Raw genomic sequence first — 17,655 nt, forward strand, 5'->3', positions numbered from 1 at the left:
GCACTTTATGAAGAGTGCAGATACACTGAACAGTTTTTTTTTAAACCTGGTGTCTTTTTACGATCTCTCAGCCGTGCAATGTTATTTATAATTCGATGGTCCAATGTTATGGGTTTGTCTCTATTTTCATAATAGAAATTGCTTTAAATTGAAGGATACTGCAGCTGCTGCATAGGAAGTAAGTGCATACATGCAGCTTTGACAGACAGCCTATTAATGGTTTATATGGTTTCAGAGCCATTTGGAAGCTGTCAGTGCTTGAAAACCAATTTATTCCCTCTTCACTGAGAAACAAAAGGTTTTAGAGGGGGAAATCAAACTACTGGTCAAACCATTCACAATGAGCCTATTATCAGGAACCAAAATGCAGTTTTGTTCTTAGTTTGCATTCTTAAAAGCAATTGAAATATAACAACTGAAAGACCTGCATTTTTTAAAGGGGTTGGGAATGTTTAACGCTGTAACTGTAGCATTAGCTGCAAGGAATAAATTCATGTTTGTGGGTTGTACAAGTTAAGCTCTCCCCCGCCCCCCCCAACTCTTTTTAGTGTTTCACTTTTAAGGCCTGAGCACCTAATCTTTCCTGATGTCATTTCTGCAAACAAGAGTGGTCACCGTTTCATGCTACATGTTTAAGTGAAATTGAAGACAAATATCACAGTCCTTGATGTAAATCTTGTTCTGTTTAATAAAGACATGGGGTACTGCTGTTGAAATCACAATGATAGGAAAGCAATGATATGGTTCCATTTCTTTCAAGACTTCAGAAGGACATTTTGACTTTGATATTAAAGCAGTGTAGTATTGGTGCAGCAAGGAATTTGAATATTCCTCTTTTAGTAAAATAAGTTCAACATTGGGGCAACTTTAAAGCTGGTCTCTTTTGAATTCTAGCCTTATAAATGGTTCTTTTTGATTAAAAAAATATTCACTTTTTGCAATGCACTGGTTGAGAAATAACAAGTGTGCCAGCTACAGATATGTGCTCCTCTGCAAGCTGGCTTGTCAGTGTCTGTGGAGACATGTCAGCAGCTTTCAACATCTCTGTGCTCACTAAATCCCTTCACGTTTGTGACAAGCCGTAGTCTTCGTGCAAATTAATTCATGCTTGGTTGCTTTTTGGGCAGATGGGGGATCATTGGCTCAAATGTTTTCCTCTGTTACAGAGGCAGATTCCTGTACATGATCTGGAAAAGTAATTCAGCCAGCCTGGAGTGAGGTGCACAGATTTACTGATGGGTTGCATTCCATTTATAATGCAGTCAAATGAGGTCCCCCGTGGCTCCCCTCGTGAAGCACTGCTTCTGTGTGGCAGTGCAGGCTGGCTCATGTGGTTTCAATTCGGTTTGTGGAGTTACTGGTTTTGGCTTGGCACCCCCTGGCGCTTGGCTTGGTAGTGGGAATGGAGGGTTCCTGTTCTTGATTAGTAAGAGGGATGCAGCGGTGAGGCAACATTAGCATTTTATTGAACTTACCGTTATGGTGTAAATTAGAAAGATTGTATGAGAAATATATACATTGTATTCATTTTGTAAGGCGATACAGTATTCCAGTTGCTATTCAAACAGTAGGGGGTTTCACATAATACATGCTTAATTTAGCCATGTGCCACAGAAAATGAAAGTTAACTTTTTTAAATTGAACAGCCAACCAAAACTTGTATTTTTTTGTCTTTCAGATTGCGTTCTCTCAGCACAACAGCATAATGGACCTGGTGCAGTTCTTTGTAACTTTCTTTAGGTAAGCAGGGAACTTCACTGAATACAAAACATGTTCCTTATATCAAGCAAGGTGACAGAAATCTGTTTAAGGCCACTACATGCGTTTCTTTATTAATTATTATGTTTGATAATAAAATGTGTGCGAGTGTTTGCATGTTATTAACACATGGTCATAAGATTTGCCTAATATCAATCTTGGGAAATGAAGTACCTTTTAAGTATCTTTTCCCCCATCAATCATGTTGTGCAGTGCAATTCTCCCAACGATGCACTTTGCTTTGCAGGGTTGTGACCCCAACAGCATGTTAATCCATATACTGTTGACCATGCTTGGAGCATCGGCCAATCACAATGCACACTCGTGCTCAATTCATTCTAAGAATTGGACTCTAGTGACAAAGCAACGTGCGTCACTTTCCTAAGAGGTACCTGCAAATGACAAAAGTGCAAGATTGTATTTTGTGCAGTTCAGTAGCAGAAGCTTTTCAATAATTTTAAAACACTCAATGGTGGTTTATGAAGTAATACTAAAATTTCTTGATGTCTTAAGTGACATATATAAAGGCATTGAGAAAGTCTAAACATTTGTCATACAGTTGTATAAGGTTTGAGTAGTACTACATACAATGTATGTCTATAAGTGGCAGTCTGGTAAATAGATGACACGCTGTAATCTTTTGATTTCATTTTCCTATAAAAACAATAGGATTATTAAATAATTAAATCCTGTTAATAAAAAAAAATATATATATATATATATTCTAAGTCATATATATATCAAATGAAGTGGCAAGAAGCCTTTACTTTCTTATTTAAAATGCAGTTGTAGTGTTTTGTTTCTTTATCTATATATTTTTTCTATATATTTGGTTAGAAAACAAGGTCTCCAGTTGACAAGAATGAAAGATGAAGCATCTGAGCAGAATAGTTTTCATGCTAAGTGCATGATGAACACACTCCAGGCAGGGTGAAGGGGTTGACTTGATCTTCACTGGCATCAGAGGACATGTGATTAGGCCAAGGGACGCCTTTTCATTTAAAGGCCGTCAGGGTACCTGTTTGTTGCTTGATATTTTTTCTACTTTCAGCATGTCAGGGATGAAAGGAAACCTCTGGGAATGTGTTTGCCGTAAGCGTGTGTCTTTTGGGTGTGTAGTAATAAACATTGATGAAGTCCTGGTGGAAATGAGACCTGAAAGTTGTTTCTTCAGATTGAAATAATCCTGAACCAAGACTGTTCCTTGCAGAAGCGACATACAGTGTGTGTGTGTGTAAAAAGATAATGTATTGTTGGAATACTTCAGTGGAAATGTTGCTGGAAAGGCTAGCAGCTGCAGTTGTGGAAACCTAAAGAATGTGTGCAGCTCAGCAGAACCTATTTAGTTGCGTGCTGTCCTATCACTTCCTGATCCCCTGTCTGAGACAAGGCAAGTTTGTAAAGGTGGTAATCCATCAGGAAGAGCTGGATGTGACAGCAGCTTCGAGTCTGCACTGCAATGAGACAAAGCTTCTGAATTTGAACAAACAAAAGCAGCCACATGATATAGCAGAGGAGGATAGCTGGCAGAGAGAAACCAGAGCGCTGCTTGTATGTGGGATGCATATTTCTTTATTTAATGTTGAACTCTCAAAGTAAAAGTGATTCCACTTGAGATGAAGCATCTCCTTTCAATTACAAGCAGTAACGGCAACATTACACAGAAAAGAAAACCGAACAAGAAAAAGTGCTGTTAACCTGATCAGTGTTAACATTAACTGTAAATCTTTGCAGACCCGTTCAGTACAGGAGACCGTTATCAAGATGACATTAATATAAACTAACCAGTGGCACTGGCAGTTCCTTCGTGGCTAACTTTAGCATTTGAGAACATAAGTGTTGTTTTCGAAGGGCTTCAATGACAGAAGCTGCTGCCTAAGCATTATCTACATGCACAGCGTGCTGTGAGGGGATACTGTTGTGCTGAAGATGCATCTCATGGATCAGGTGCTGATCTAGCTGCACAGCGTGCTGTGAGGGGATACTGTGTGCTGAAGATACATCTCATGGATCAGGTGCTGATCTAGCTGCACAGCGTGCTGTGAGGGGATTCTGTGTGCTGAAGGCTGAAGATGCCATCTCATGGATCAGGTGCTGATCTAGCTGCACAGCGTGCTGTGAGGGGATACTGTGTGCTGAAGGCTGAAGATGCCATCTCATGGATCAGGTACTGATCTAGCTGCACAGCGTGCTGTGAGGGGATACTGTATCCTGAAGATGCATCTCTTGGATGAGATGCTGAACCATGGTCCCCACTGCAAAGCAGATAGTAATGAACTGATCCCATAGCACAGCATATGGGGGTATTTCCCCAGAGCCTACCAGACCGCTCACAGTTATCCTCACTTTTCCACTTTAAATGTGGGGACAAGGCAGACCAGCTACTGCAGAGTTAGCTGCGGCATGCAGGCATCTTCACCCTGTATGTGCTTATGAATGTTTGCAGGGGTCTTTTCTACAGCGGCTCCTAAATCAGAAGTGTGAGTGCGTGCGCTGATGAAGGAAAGAGCAGGGCTTTGCTTGAGGCAATCATGTCATTCTCAGTTAAAGTGGATGACTGTCTCTCTTGTCTCTTTCCCTCTTTCCTGGCCCCCCTTTCCACATTAAATGAGTGACACCAAAGAATTGAGCAACCTGTTTACAGTGTGAAAAACAACAGACCCCCCCCCCACACACACCCCCCCCATTCTAAATTGTAATCATTTTTTGTTCCAGTCTGTGGAGAATCGTTTGCAGGTTAGGCATTTTGTGCTGCATGTATCACAGTTATTAAAAATATTAAAACCAATTACCATTCCTGCAGAAGAGAGCTTGTGTGTTGTTTGGGGATTTTAATTAAAGTGGCTCTAAACAAGATGTTAATAAAAAATGTCATTCATTTTGTAGTGTTACAACCTTGAATTAAAATTTAATTGGGATTTTTAACATTTGATTTACGCAACATACTTAACACTTTGAAGGTGCAAAATATTTTTTATTGTGACACAAAAGTTAATTAAACAAAAAAAAAAAAGACATTTGTTGGTTGCATAAGTATTCACCCCCCTGAGTCAATACTTGGTAGAAGCACCTTTGGCAGCAATTATAGCTGTGAGTCTTATTGGGTAAGTCTCTACCAGCTTTGCACATCTGGATCCTGCAATTTTTGCCCATTCTTCTTGGCAAAATTGCTCAAGCTTTGTCAAGTTGGATGGGGACTGTTGGTGAACAGCAATTTTCAAGTCTTGCCACAGATTCTCAATCGGATTGAGGTTTGGGCTTTGACTGGGCCATTCTAAGACATTCAGGTTCTTGTTTTTAAACCACTCCAGTGTAGCTTTGGCTGTGTGTTTAGGGTCATTGTCCTGCTGGAAGGTGAACCTCCGCCTCAGTCCCAGGTCTCTTGCAGACTGAAACAGGTTTTCCCTCTAGAATTTCCCTGTATTTGGCTCCATCCATCTTGCCCTCAATCCTGACCAGTTTCCCAGTCCCTGCCGATGACTCCCACATGCCTTTTGGCAAAATCCAAACAGGATTTGATATGGGTTTTTTTCAGCAATGGCTTTCTTCTCGCCACTCTTCCATAAAGCCCAGCTTTGTGGAGCGTCCGGGTTATAGTTGTGCCATGGACGGTTTCTCCCATCTCAGCTGTGGATTTCTCCAGCTCCTTCAGAGTTACCATTGGCCTCTTGGTTGCTTCTCTTACTAAAAAATCCTAATTTTAAATCCATTTTAATTCCAGGTTGTAACACTACAAAAAGTGGAAAAGTCCAAGGGGGGTGAATGCAAGGCAATGTGTGTGTGTGTAATATATATATATATATATATATATATATATATATAAAGTGGAGCATACTTTGTCATTTGTCATAATGAGATTTTGTGTGCTTTCTATGCGTGTCATATAGCAGGCTATTTAAGGATGTGTGTGTTTTACTTGTACCGAGATGAAGTATGTGCTGAAATAGTTGTGGATTATTTAATATTGAGTCTTTTTTTTTTTTTTTAACTGTTTTCAAAAGCCCAGTTCCTTACAGAATCTGCCAGAAGTTCCAGTTGATTTTGTAGTTCCTTGTTCTGGTAAGTGACACAAAAGTGTCCTTGCCTTGCTAGACTAGCAGTAGCGTCTGAGTTTGAACCTTAAGTGACGTTGCTCTGTTAATAGTGTTAATATCCCCCCCCCACCCCCCCCAGTGGCCACCTTCTTAGTTCAGCGCCTGTGATGTGCACTAAGTGAATGTGAAAGCTATAAATATCGCATCACTTTGGCATAAGGAGGGCACTGGCGTCAGGTTTGCTGTGATGCTTTTTAGTTTTCAACAGGATTATTTTAATTAACTTGTGTTGAGGAGCATAACCCTGCAGTGACCCAAGAGAAAATAAAACTAAAAAAAGTCAAAAACTCCCACAAGGGCTTTTTGTTCTAGAATAAGGAGAAGGCCAGTCACTGCCAAAGGGCTCCAATAAGTGTTCTTTCCCCAATTTCTATTTTTTATTTATTTATTTATAATAGTATTATAAATAATATAGCATTAAATATAGGTCCATAAATTAAGCTTGGATTGAGAGAGGTTTCAATGACATCATAGGTGAAAGAAGCTCATCACTATCTAATGGGTTTTGATGGAACACGTACCCACTGAAAGTGAAGTGCATTCTATAGCCCTCCTGTTTGGAGAAAATAGTTTGCATAAACACTTCAGAGAGCTTTACTGAGACCTGTGCAGGCAGCAAGCGTTTAGAATGCAAGTCTTTTCCATATGGTGGTCAACCCTGAATAGTAATTGTGTTGGCCATAATGGATATGGGATTATTATTAGCAGTAGTCGTTGCATATATTTGTACATTACAAATGTAAGTAAAGGTTAATTTGTGTCATTTCATAGACCAGGATCAGCTTGCTGTAGGAATAAAGAACATTCTCAACATATTTTCTGTAATAAAATCAGCATCTGTTTCACATTGAACTGTTATTTAATGCAGCCATCCGTGATGAAGAAAAAAGATAATTAATAGCAAGCAGTAACAAATAAATAAAAAGCGTGTTACTGTGACTGGCCCATAAGCTGTGCAGTATAACGCAGATTTCAGCTACGTATTGATTTGCAATGGTGTCTAAGCATTAGCGAGTCCGTTATGCTGCCCTGGGAGTTTTAGATTGTTAAATCATAAAATGGGTAGTTTTACTGCAGTATAAAATCCTAATAAATTATTGCTCACTGATGATGTTTCCAGCCGGGGGCTTTGTTTTGTTTGTCTCTTGAATTGGTGCGAGTTTAAATAAGATTTGTGAGAGATGAGACGAGGACAAATAGCAAAGCATGCCTGGAGGCAGAGTCTCACAGCTCACACATGCTGCTGTTGCACAGCGGGGTGAATCTGGTTGGGTGGATTCTCTTTCAGTCTCACAGCTCACACATGCTGCTGTTGCACAGCAGGGTGAATCTGGTTGGGTGGATTCTCTTTCAGTCTCACAGCTCACACATGCTGCTGTTGCACAGCAGGGTGAATCTGGTTGGGTGGATTCTCTTTGTCTCACAGCTCACACATGCTGCTGTTGCACAGCGGGGTGAATCTGGTTGGGTGGATTCTCTTTCAGTCTCACAGCTCACACATGCTGCTGTTGCACAGCAGGGTGAATCTGGTTGGGTGGATTCTCTTTCAGTCTCACAGCTCACACATGCTGCTGTTGCACAGCAGGGTGAATCTGGTTGGGTGGATTCTCTTTCAGACTTACAGCTCACACATGCAAACACCATAGATCTCCTCTATATACACCTCCTGTATAATGCTTTACACTATAAAAGGACAGAAGATATAGGTGCTCCTCTTTCTTTACAGTGTCACAACAGCAGGTTACAGTTCAGCATCTCTAACTGCTTGCTCTCTCTGTTTCAGCTGCTTCTTGTCCCTGCTTCTGGTCGCTGCTGTGGTTTGGAAGGTAAAACAGACCTGCTGGGCCTCGAGACGCAGAGAGGTAGGGCTCAGTCTTTCAGGAACATTTCCTTGAGCTTGTGTCCATGTGGATGTGTACCTGACAGTGAGGGAAGTCTAACTGTTTCAAAGCTTATGGTTTAAGAACCCAAATGAACTATACGATGCAATGAGATGGAGGCTATTCCAAAAAAAAAAAAGCAAAACTGATATTGTGACTGATCTGAATAGCTTAATCATATAGCAAATAATGAAATAGCTAATGACTGAATAGTAATTTTCAGATCATCTATAATAAATAAAAAAGTAGAACGTGGCTGTCCATTTCACAGCTGTGTTAATTATGGCTGTGGATCTTAATTGAGAATTATTTTTAGAACTTAGGCTGTTAATATGCATGCTAACATCAATTTTGGAGGTGAGATCAAACATTCAAAACACTTTGATGTCTTCTACTCTCAATAACCTGCCTAAGAACACTTTTACAGAGTTTTGCTTTGATTTGACTAATATGTTCCAGGAGACAGATAAAAATGAACATATACATAATATAGCGTGTGCGTGTGCGTGTGTGTGTGTGTGTGTGCATATCACAGGCAGCTTGTGTATCAAGCTGGGCTTGCCTCCACAGCCACGTTTCTGTTCAGTTTTCAAGTCCTGGATTAAAGGTTCTCTTGCAGACAAAAGCCATACGTCAGCTGCAGACACTTTCTACCGGCTGGTTTATACTTCCGACTGCGACCCCATTTTTGGTCTCAGTCTGTGGTTGGAATGACATCATCCGCACTGCCTCGAGCGGAGTCTCTTTTGAGAAGTCGTACAGCCTTTTCTTGTGTGTCTGCGACCGCAAAACGCACCGGGTCGGATGATGTTGAAAACATCCAACATTTGTCGCATGGTCGCAAGACAGTGAAGCGCGATAGAGCAAGTTTCTGAGGAACCCAATAAACATGAACAACAGAACAGGATTCTAAACTGAATAATAATAACAATACTTTTTATTTTTATTATTGTTATTCTTTTTATATATTTGAGTCACTAATAAGTTAACTTTGCTATTTATTTTGTGTATGTAATTACTTTCCCCATCAAATCAGTATTCAATTACTAAAATCTCTTGAAACTTAGTTTTACTGTAGTGCATGTACATGTTACAAATATATCAAGTTTCTTGTTAAAACCTTGGCCTGGAACTCTGTGGTGTTCTGCTCAGCACTGATTTTAATTATTGTATGTGGCATTTCAATCTGTTCTGCCTCTTGGGGATCACAACAGTTAGATTTTATATACATTGAAATGCAGGTAGATATTTCTTGAAACGTTGTTTCATCCAAATAAAAGGCCCAGCAATCATTGATAGCCAAAGTGATGAAAGGCCATTGAAAGCCTTTCTTTGCCTCCCTGGCCGTGAACAGGTAGATCCTGCTGTGAGCGGATGTGTTGTACACCTTGCTGTTTATTTCTGTGTTTAGTTGTCTGCTGCAGGTGAGAGGGATGTTAGTGAGAATGTTAGTGGGCCATCACAATGATATGAAGGCAGTTTGTTCATGGAAACCAAAATTGTCCATTCGATTTGAGAACTGAGGTTTGCATTTTGGTTTTGGACAGCGGAACCCAGTCTCTTCCAGGATCGCTTGCTTCTGTATTATACTTGCTGTACTGTTGAATTATACTTCGATGAGATCGCCTCTGCTTCTCTGACTAGGGCATTCCGATATGCTCCATTGGTATTCAGGGTTGGCTCTGGGCCACTTCACTTATACAGGTGTGGAAAAACACCCATCATAAAGTAATACAGCTGGAGTGACCAGCTGATGAGTACCATGGGTCTTATGGGAGGCTGTAGAGTAGCTGCTCTTGTTTTTAACATGAACAATATTTGTCTCGTTGAGAAGCTTTTCAGTTATTTTTTTCTCCTCCTGACCTTTTATTTTTTATAGTAAAACTTCACAATACAAGATTATTAAATAAATAAATACATAAGTAAAAGAAAGATGATTTCTCATGCAAAGCCATCCTGTGCAGAGTACATTTGGAACTGTTTGCTGATCCTAATGGATGAATAAAGATTTGCACAGCTTTCTTCTGATCCAAACTGAACCAGACCATAAAAGTAAATGAATCACAGTCAGGAGGTCATTACCATTTTATTGTTTTTGAAGCAAAAGCTGATACAGTATTGGGGGGGTGGGGGGTTGAAATAGGAGCCAGGGCTATGGAAGTGAAGAAGAATGCAAGAATAGCAATGATGAACCAGCGGTGTGTAAAAGGATATTAGAGATGCAGACATGGTTCAATACAGAAGGCAACTAGAAATACTGGCACAGATGCTAAGTCAGAGAGAAAAACGAATGTCTTTGAAAATGTAAATAGGATTGCACACTTGAAAGGTACCGAGTGCTTATATGATGAGCATCTATAGAGCGGTGTTCAGACATGGAATTCATTTAATTTGCGTGCATGATTCAAATAACTGCTATCAGCAGGTGACAGAGTCCTAACACATTGCACATCACTGAGTTCTGTGAACATGGTCTTTTACTTGCATCTATTTGGGAGAGGGGAGTTAAAGCAATCTTCAGAGATGCATCTGAAAAGGGATATTTTACCGAGAATCTGTTTTGCTCTGGCTGTTACTGTAGACTACATATTTATTAGGAAAATATATTGATTTTTTCTGAAATGAGCTGCAGTAATAAAGTAAAATAACTTTATTATTACAAACATTGGAGCTTCTAAGCTCATATTCTGCTTATTTGCTATGATCAGAATGGTTTTCATCGCGTCTTGGGTGCATTTATCATGCACTGGCAAGATAATACTTGGGGGCATGTTGCATGTATGAGAACGTGGGAGACAAACTTATTCAAGAGCATCTAGCGGTGATAATCATTAAAATCACCCCCACTCGGTTTTAATGAAGGCTCTGTCAACATCAAAGAGGAACAGACTTTGAAATATCACAGGTTTAATATACAGAACACATGATTACAACAAAAGCATGAAATTAATTGCCAGAAATTGCCTTTTAGTACAAGGCTGCTGTTACATAGCCAAACATGAATTGTATTTTTTTATTTGTGAATTACTTCATAATAGATAGAAAATATGCAAACATAAGCATGGAGAAGAGACAGACCTGAACAAAAATCCAAATTGGGCAATGTTTCTGTATAGATACATGCAGCAGATCGAAAGGGATTATTGTGAACCGTTTTAAGCGTCTTGTATGTTAGTTTTTTCTTTTTCTTTTGTGAACGTAGTGGGAGTGCACCACAGCGTGTTTGTAGTCTGCAGTTTACTCCTCATGTCCGGTGTGATTCAGTTATTCTTCAGTCACTTGCTCTCCTCAGATCACTCGATCAATCTCATTCTCTTCTCATTATGCTAACATGGTTCAGAGTTTGCTATCATTCATGAATGTGTGTTGTAGCTGTTAAAATCATGCCAAGAAAATGGTAATGTAGCCCGACAGCGCTGTAATAAATGGCGTTTGGAAGTAACAGGGAATTGCTACTGATGCAAATACTTCTCTTAAAACTTCTTTTCCTAGAATTCTGCAGGTCTTAATAACCGTTCCAATGGCACTCTGACACGCTCATGCCCATTTAATGCTGTGTGAAATGTTCCACTTCCTCTTTGTCTTTGGTAAGAATGTCCCGAGGTGCCAGAAAACTGGATCATTGTAGATGTGTAACCTGTGTTCTGTGCATGTTCGTTATGCAAAGTGCTTCAAACACTTTCAAAGTAGAGTATTTCAATTAACTGGCATCTAATTTCAGGGGGGGTCTCTCTGTTTATAACATTATAGGACCATTTCTGTTGGGTTTTTTAATATGAAATCCCCAGCAGTGATGAACTGGGACACTCTTACAGCACATACGTATCTGGATTATACTGCCGTCCTAACAATGCCTGCTTGGCACTCGTGGTTTAGACAATTGCAGTGTACTTACTTTTGTTCTGTGCTATGATTGGTTGGGCTGGAATAAGCTCAATATATTGATGAACATAATTATGAACTATAAAGCTAATATACAAAGTGATGTGTGAGGAGGTACAATTTTATAAAGGGGTTTTAAGGGCAAAGCTGCTTCTTTGTAACAGTATTACGGGATTTCATACAATAATTTACATGGAGGTCAGTCCATTTGTTGCGTACTTTATGGGGGAAAATACGTACAGTAGATACCAGGAAGACCAGTACATGTGATGATAAGCTGCCCAATTCAAACCCGCAATGAACAGAAGAGTTAGCGTCATGTACTGTATCTTACCATTTCTATTTATTTCTCCTTGTGTATATGCTAATTGGATATTCAGGTGTGATTTAATACATGTAAATTGGAGTTTCTTCACCTAGGGCTCCACTTTTTAAAAAGTGAAATATGGAAATACATGGGTGTCACTTGGTATCCTACCTTTTTTTATCATACCATGATAGATAGATAGATAGATAGATGCATTTTGACACTGATCACATTATGATATTAATTGGTATCTAAAAGGCAGAACTTTCATGTAGGTGCAAAGTATTTAAATCAAAACAAACTTTCTATCAACCCTTGACATTGGTTAATATTATTAGTTCACATTCCAGATAGAGATGTGATATTTCACAGCGCCTGTTTCCGCTGCTATCTCAGTGCCTCTGCATCACGCACCTCACTCCTTGATGTTTCTCCTGCCTGCATGAAAGTGATAGTTTCTTGACAGCATTATCAGTCAGAATGACACTATGGTACTGGGTTACGGTTGACAGTGATCTGTTTTACATCCCAAGCATATGAATGGGTTTCATGATTGGAGTTGTTGATAAATGATTTGTTCAGGAGACTGGGGTATTATAAAGCACTCTGCACCACACTTAAAAATTTCTGTTTTTTTTTTTGGGGTGTGTGGATAGCCCTGAAACTGGGTCACGTCCAAATTAAACTGAAGGGGTGATTACAAATGTAAAGCATTCTGAATGGAATTCTGACTATCAACTCTAAACAGCACCAGCTTCAGAGCAACGATCCAGTCTGAAAATGTGTCCATGTATGTCCATAAAAAGTAAATAAGACCTAAAGAAATGCAAGTACACAAAACTAGACTATTTTATAATGTATTATTATTTATTGTTTCTATTTGTTTTTTAAATGATGTCAGTAAAAAAAAAAAGGCCCCAGTATGTCAGAGTTGCCAACCCTGATTCGAGTACATGACAATGTGCGGGGGGGTGTGTGTGTGTTTATTTTGATGTATATTTTTGTGGACTATGGAGGACCTACAGTTAGTGGACAAAAATATGAGCCCCCTCCTCTATAGAAGTATCATGTGTGGTGTGTGTTTTTTATTTATGTATTTATTTATTTAAAATTGGGTAACACTCAACATGGTGCTCTTGTCCATATTTGAACTGTTGTATTTTTATTCAGTAAATCATGAAAGGCGATTTTATCAAGCTCCGCTATGGGATTTGATGTAGGCTGCAGGTTTTTCCAAATTTATTTTAAAATGTATTTAGCACACTGCCTTCAATTGAACTGTTTCTGGCAGATTCGGTCAGTCATTCAGTTCAGACTAGTGAGTGAAATTTTCATCATAATTAATAACCATAATTGACCATTTGTGATCAAAACTATGTATAATAGCGTAAGGGGGCCCAGAAGTGTATGTTTGCCTAGGACCCCATGATGGGTTAATCCGACCCTGAGCATATAACTGTAGATAAATTATAGTTTCTGTACAAAAGGCTGTGTTTTCTTGCTGGTTGATAACAGCAAGAGCCTTGGGCATTTCCTCATGTATTCATCAACAAGCATTTATTACATCCTGATATTACATCACATCAATAAAAAGTGACTGATTAAACAAAAAACTAAAAGATTTGCCATTTGCAGTTCTGAAACAACAGTGAGATTTTGGAAGCTGCACATGTTAGCTGTCAAATGCCCCCGCAGATGAGATGTAAATATTCACAGCAGAGGTAAAACCGTGGTGTGCCGAGGCAGTTTGTATTGAGATTGCCTAATAGTCCTAATAAGCATGGTGTTTGTCACAGTATATGTAAATAAGTGAATACAGATTAGTGTAGTTGCAGTGTGGTTATCACCCCCAACAAATTCCAGTATTATACAAATCAAGAATTGACCAGCCAGAACCAAAAAAAAAAAAAAACATACTAAAGCTCTGTCAAATGATTTCAAGCTTCTACAGCCATAGGCAATAAAGACATTCAAATCTCTTAATACTCCTTTCAGACAGCGATGCAGAGTCTAACCAGATTAGGATGGCTCATTTGGGCAGATGAATTGCACTTTTGTTCCTTCATGTCTAACATGGTTGTAACATCGCAGCCTTTGTGGGATTATCAAGACCTCAATCACTCCTTTAACTCAATGCTGGCTCCTCTGCTCCTGCTTTCACACTGCACAGTTTAGCTTTCATGCCCAAGCAGGCTACGCTGCTAATGATGAGAAGATTGGTGCTGCGATTTAAAGGTCATACCGCACATATGTTTCATGATTAGCACCTCTGAAAAGACTTTTTTAAAAAGCGTTTACAACTGAGCAGTGCACTCTGTGGTTAAATAATTTAAAATAATTAAAAACAGATTGCAGAAAGTAACTATTTTAAAATATTTAAATATGGTTTGTGGAAAGCAATTATTATTTGAAAATACATTGAAATACTTTAAACTCTTCATAAATATATAACTGTCACATACAGCAGCCTCATTATTCTCCTGCATTCTAAGCAGGTTAAGTCTTGTCCTTGTTAACCACTTATCTTTTGTAAACTGCTCTATTGCAGTTAGATTTAATCTGATAAATTAATTTAAACATTTGAATATTTTATTTCAGTGGGTAAATATTTGAAAATAATGAAATATCTTTAACCTCTGATTTAATGTCCTGTTTTGAAGTTATTGAATTGAAGATTTTTAGCATTTTCCTTGTTAGAAATCCTCCTCAACCACCACGTGGTAATTGCAAGACTTGGTACATGATTATACATTTAGGGTAATAATTAGGTTTTAGTTTTTGATTATTCATTAACTATTTGAGAATAGTTGTTATATATAACTTGCATATATTTAAATATTTTCAAATAGTGTTTGTTTTCTCCAAAAATATTTAAATATTTTCAAATAATATTTGACTTAATATTTGAATATTTAAAAACAACATTGATTTATTCGAGCATATATATTTAAATATGTCAAGTATTTGAAATAGTTGGTGTTTACAAATAAAATATAAAATACAACTGTATTTGTCCCAGGGCTGTTATTAATTATTGCATTGTGACAGAGCATTGTCTAGCAAGAATGTGGAGAGTTGTTTTTTTTTAGGTCATTATCAGTGATGAATAGCAGCATTGCTTGAAGACACAATTTTATTATTTCATTTTCTTTTATAGTTTAAGTATGGAATTCATAATGTGTGTAACTCCCATCCTGATCTATACATTGTATAAGGTCTGGCTCTGTGACAGTCATGATGATCTACACACATTCATTAAAAATGATTATTACAAAGACACACAGTAAATAGCCTCCAGAGTGCTCTGCACCTGCTTAAACAGGTTAATGTGCCGCTTGAAAGCAGTGCAATCACTCAGAGGTGAACCATAAATACAGTTTAACATCCACGGAGGCTGAACTTTAAGAGCGATCACTCATTCGATGACCTCCAAGTACAATTCTGCCAGGTTATTTATGTTTATCTCTTATCGTCCCTTAACCGAGTCCACTCTCTTACAATACCATTTGTAAAAAAATATTCTATGAAACTGAGCTCTAGAGTGTGGGATCCGAATCCAATTTAAAAGAAGAAAAGTCTAAGAGTTCAAAATGTCAGGAAATTGATATTTTTCTAATATGAGAAGGCCTGTGCTCTCAGAGCGCACGTAGGCCTTGATAGCATTCATAAGATGCAGCTTTTAAAAGTATGGGATCTGTATACACAATGTAGTATCAATCGACGGACCACGTTCTTTAAATGATGAATTACATCAAGCAAGACTGTGTGTTGTGTATCATTTATTAGTGGGATCCATTCATTGGTTTTACCATTTTGTGTGTGTCATAATAATGTGGAGGAAGCAGGGCTCAGCTAAGATATGCTGCTTTCCGTTTGTGTACACCCTCCATTACATCTAACACATTAGATTTCCCCCCTGTCAGATTACGTTATAAAGCAGCACACAAAAATAAAAATAAAACTGCTGAATGTATTATTATATTTTCTTTTAGATAATAGTTTGATGTATCAAGCCTCAAAATGAAGTCCCAATTCATCCCAGGACAATTAACAGTATCGCACACATCTTCCCTTGTCTTGTTTCCACCCACAACTCTCTTAAGCCATTGTGTCCAGCGTGAGTCATTGATGCAGTCACACCGCCTGAGACATTGTCATACCAGCTGGATCATACTGGGTAGGAAGCAGGTCGCCTCATACTGAAGGGCTTGTGTTCTTGATCATGAAGACTGATCTGAAGAAGAGAAAAATAACTTTCCCCTATCAGATTCTTTCTAAGCAGGCTCATCCAGCGCAGGGTTAGACCCCTCATGTTGTCGAGATGTCTTTCCCCCATCAGATATATCTGGTGCAGGGTTAGACCCCTCATGTTGTCGAGATGTCTTTCCCCTATCACATATATCTGGTGCAGGGTTAGACCCCTCATGTTGGTGAGATGTCTTTCCCCTATCAGATATATCTGGTGCAGGGTTAGACCCCTCATGTTGGCAAGATGTCTTTCCCCTATCAGATATATCTGGTGCAGGGTTAGACCCCTCATGTTGGTGAGATGTCTCCCCTATCACATATATCTGGTGCAGGGTTAGACCCCTCATGTTGGTGAGATGTCTTTCCCCTATCAGATATATCTGGTGCAGGGTTAGACCCCTCATGTTGGCAAGATGTCTTTCCCCTATCAGATATATCTGGTGCAGGGTTAGACCCCTCATGTTGGTGAGATGTCTCCCCTATCAGATATATCTGGTGCAGGGTTAGACCCCTCATGTTGGTGAGCTGTCTTTCCCCTATCAGATATATCTGTTGCAGGGTTAGACCCCTCATGTTGGTGAGCTGTCTTTCCCCTATCAGATATATCTGGTGCAGGGTTAGACCCCTCATGTTGGTGAGATGTCTTTCCCCTATCAGATATATCTGGTGCAGGGTTAGACCCCTCATGTTGGTGAGATGTCTCCCCTATCAGATATATCTGGTGCAGGGTTAGACCCCTCATGTTGGTGAGATGTCTTTCCCCTATCAGATATATCTGTTGTAGGGTTAGACCCCTCATGTTGGTGAGCTGTCTTTCCCCTATCAGATATATCTGGTGCAGGGTTAGACCCCTCATGTTGTCGAGATGTCTTTCCCCTATCACATATATCTGGTGCAGGGTTAGACCCCTCATGTTGGTGAGATGTCTTTCCCCTATCAGATATATCTGGTGCAGGGTTAGACCCCTCATGTTGGCTAGGAGTGTCCTCAAACCATTCCTCCATTACGCCCTGAAGCTTTTTTTTCTTTATTTTTCTACTCCCCAATAGCATTGTTATTTCAAGCTTTATCCACTGTTATTAAGAAGCAGGGCTTTCAGACAATGAAGTGAAGCGCTCAGGATTTTCTTTGAACGATCTGAGCTCTTGTATCCCATCAGGCATGACCTCCTGTGAGGTGTGTGTGTGTGTGTGTGTGTGTGTGTGTGTTCCACAGATGATTCTTTCAGTGGCTGTGAGAAGAACATCTCCTCCTGGACTCAACGCTGGGAATCCCTCATGGAAAGCACCCACCTGATCACATGGGTGCTTTCTGTTGACTTTTCTTTGAGAGCTTGCATTTGGTTGAAAATTCATTGCTTTAATTTGAAATGAATCTCTTGTGCTTGTGTGTGCACAAAGGAATTTGAATATCCCTTTATTACTGTGTGTGTCAAAGACCGGAGCTCTGTGTCCTTGGATCAATAGTTTCCCCCACTAATTGCTGT

The 17,655-nt window shown here is 39.2% G+C and overlaps 1 protein-coding gene across 6 annotated transcripts in view; it reads left to right on the forward strand.

Annotated features, from left to right (window-relative positions):
* Positions 1-17,655, forward strand: part of LOC117418260 (attractin-like protein 1) — a 172,842-nt gene that overhangs the window by 94,278 nt on the left and 60,909 nt on the right. For all 6 annotated transcript variants that reach the window (XM_058985394.1, XM_058985392.1, XM_058985391.1 and 3 more), the window contains exons 25-26: positions 1,679-1,740; positions 7,636-7,714. In XM_058985394.1, coding sequence (XP_058841377.1) covers positions 1,679-1,740; positions 7,636-7,714 — 141 coding nt within the window. The remainder of the gene's footprint in view (positions 1-1,678; positions 1,741-7,635; positions 7,715-17,655) is intronic.

Source organism: Acipenser ruthenus, chromosome 13, assembly GCF_902713425.1.
Source record: "Acipenser ruthenus chromosome 13, fAciRut3.2 maternal haplotype, whole genome shotgun sequence".
Classification (NCBI taxonomy): Eukaryota; Metazoa; Chordata; class Actinopteri; order Acipenseriformes; family Acipenseridae; genus Acipenser; species Acipenser ruthenus.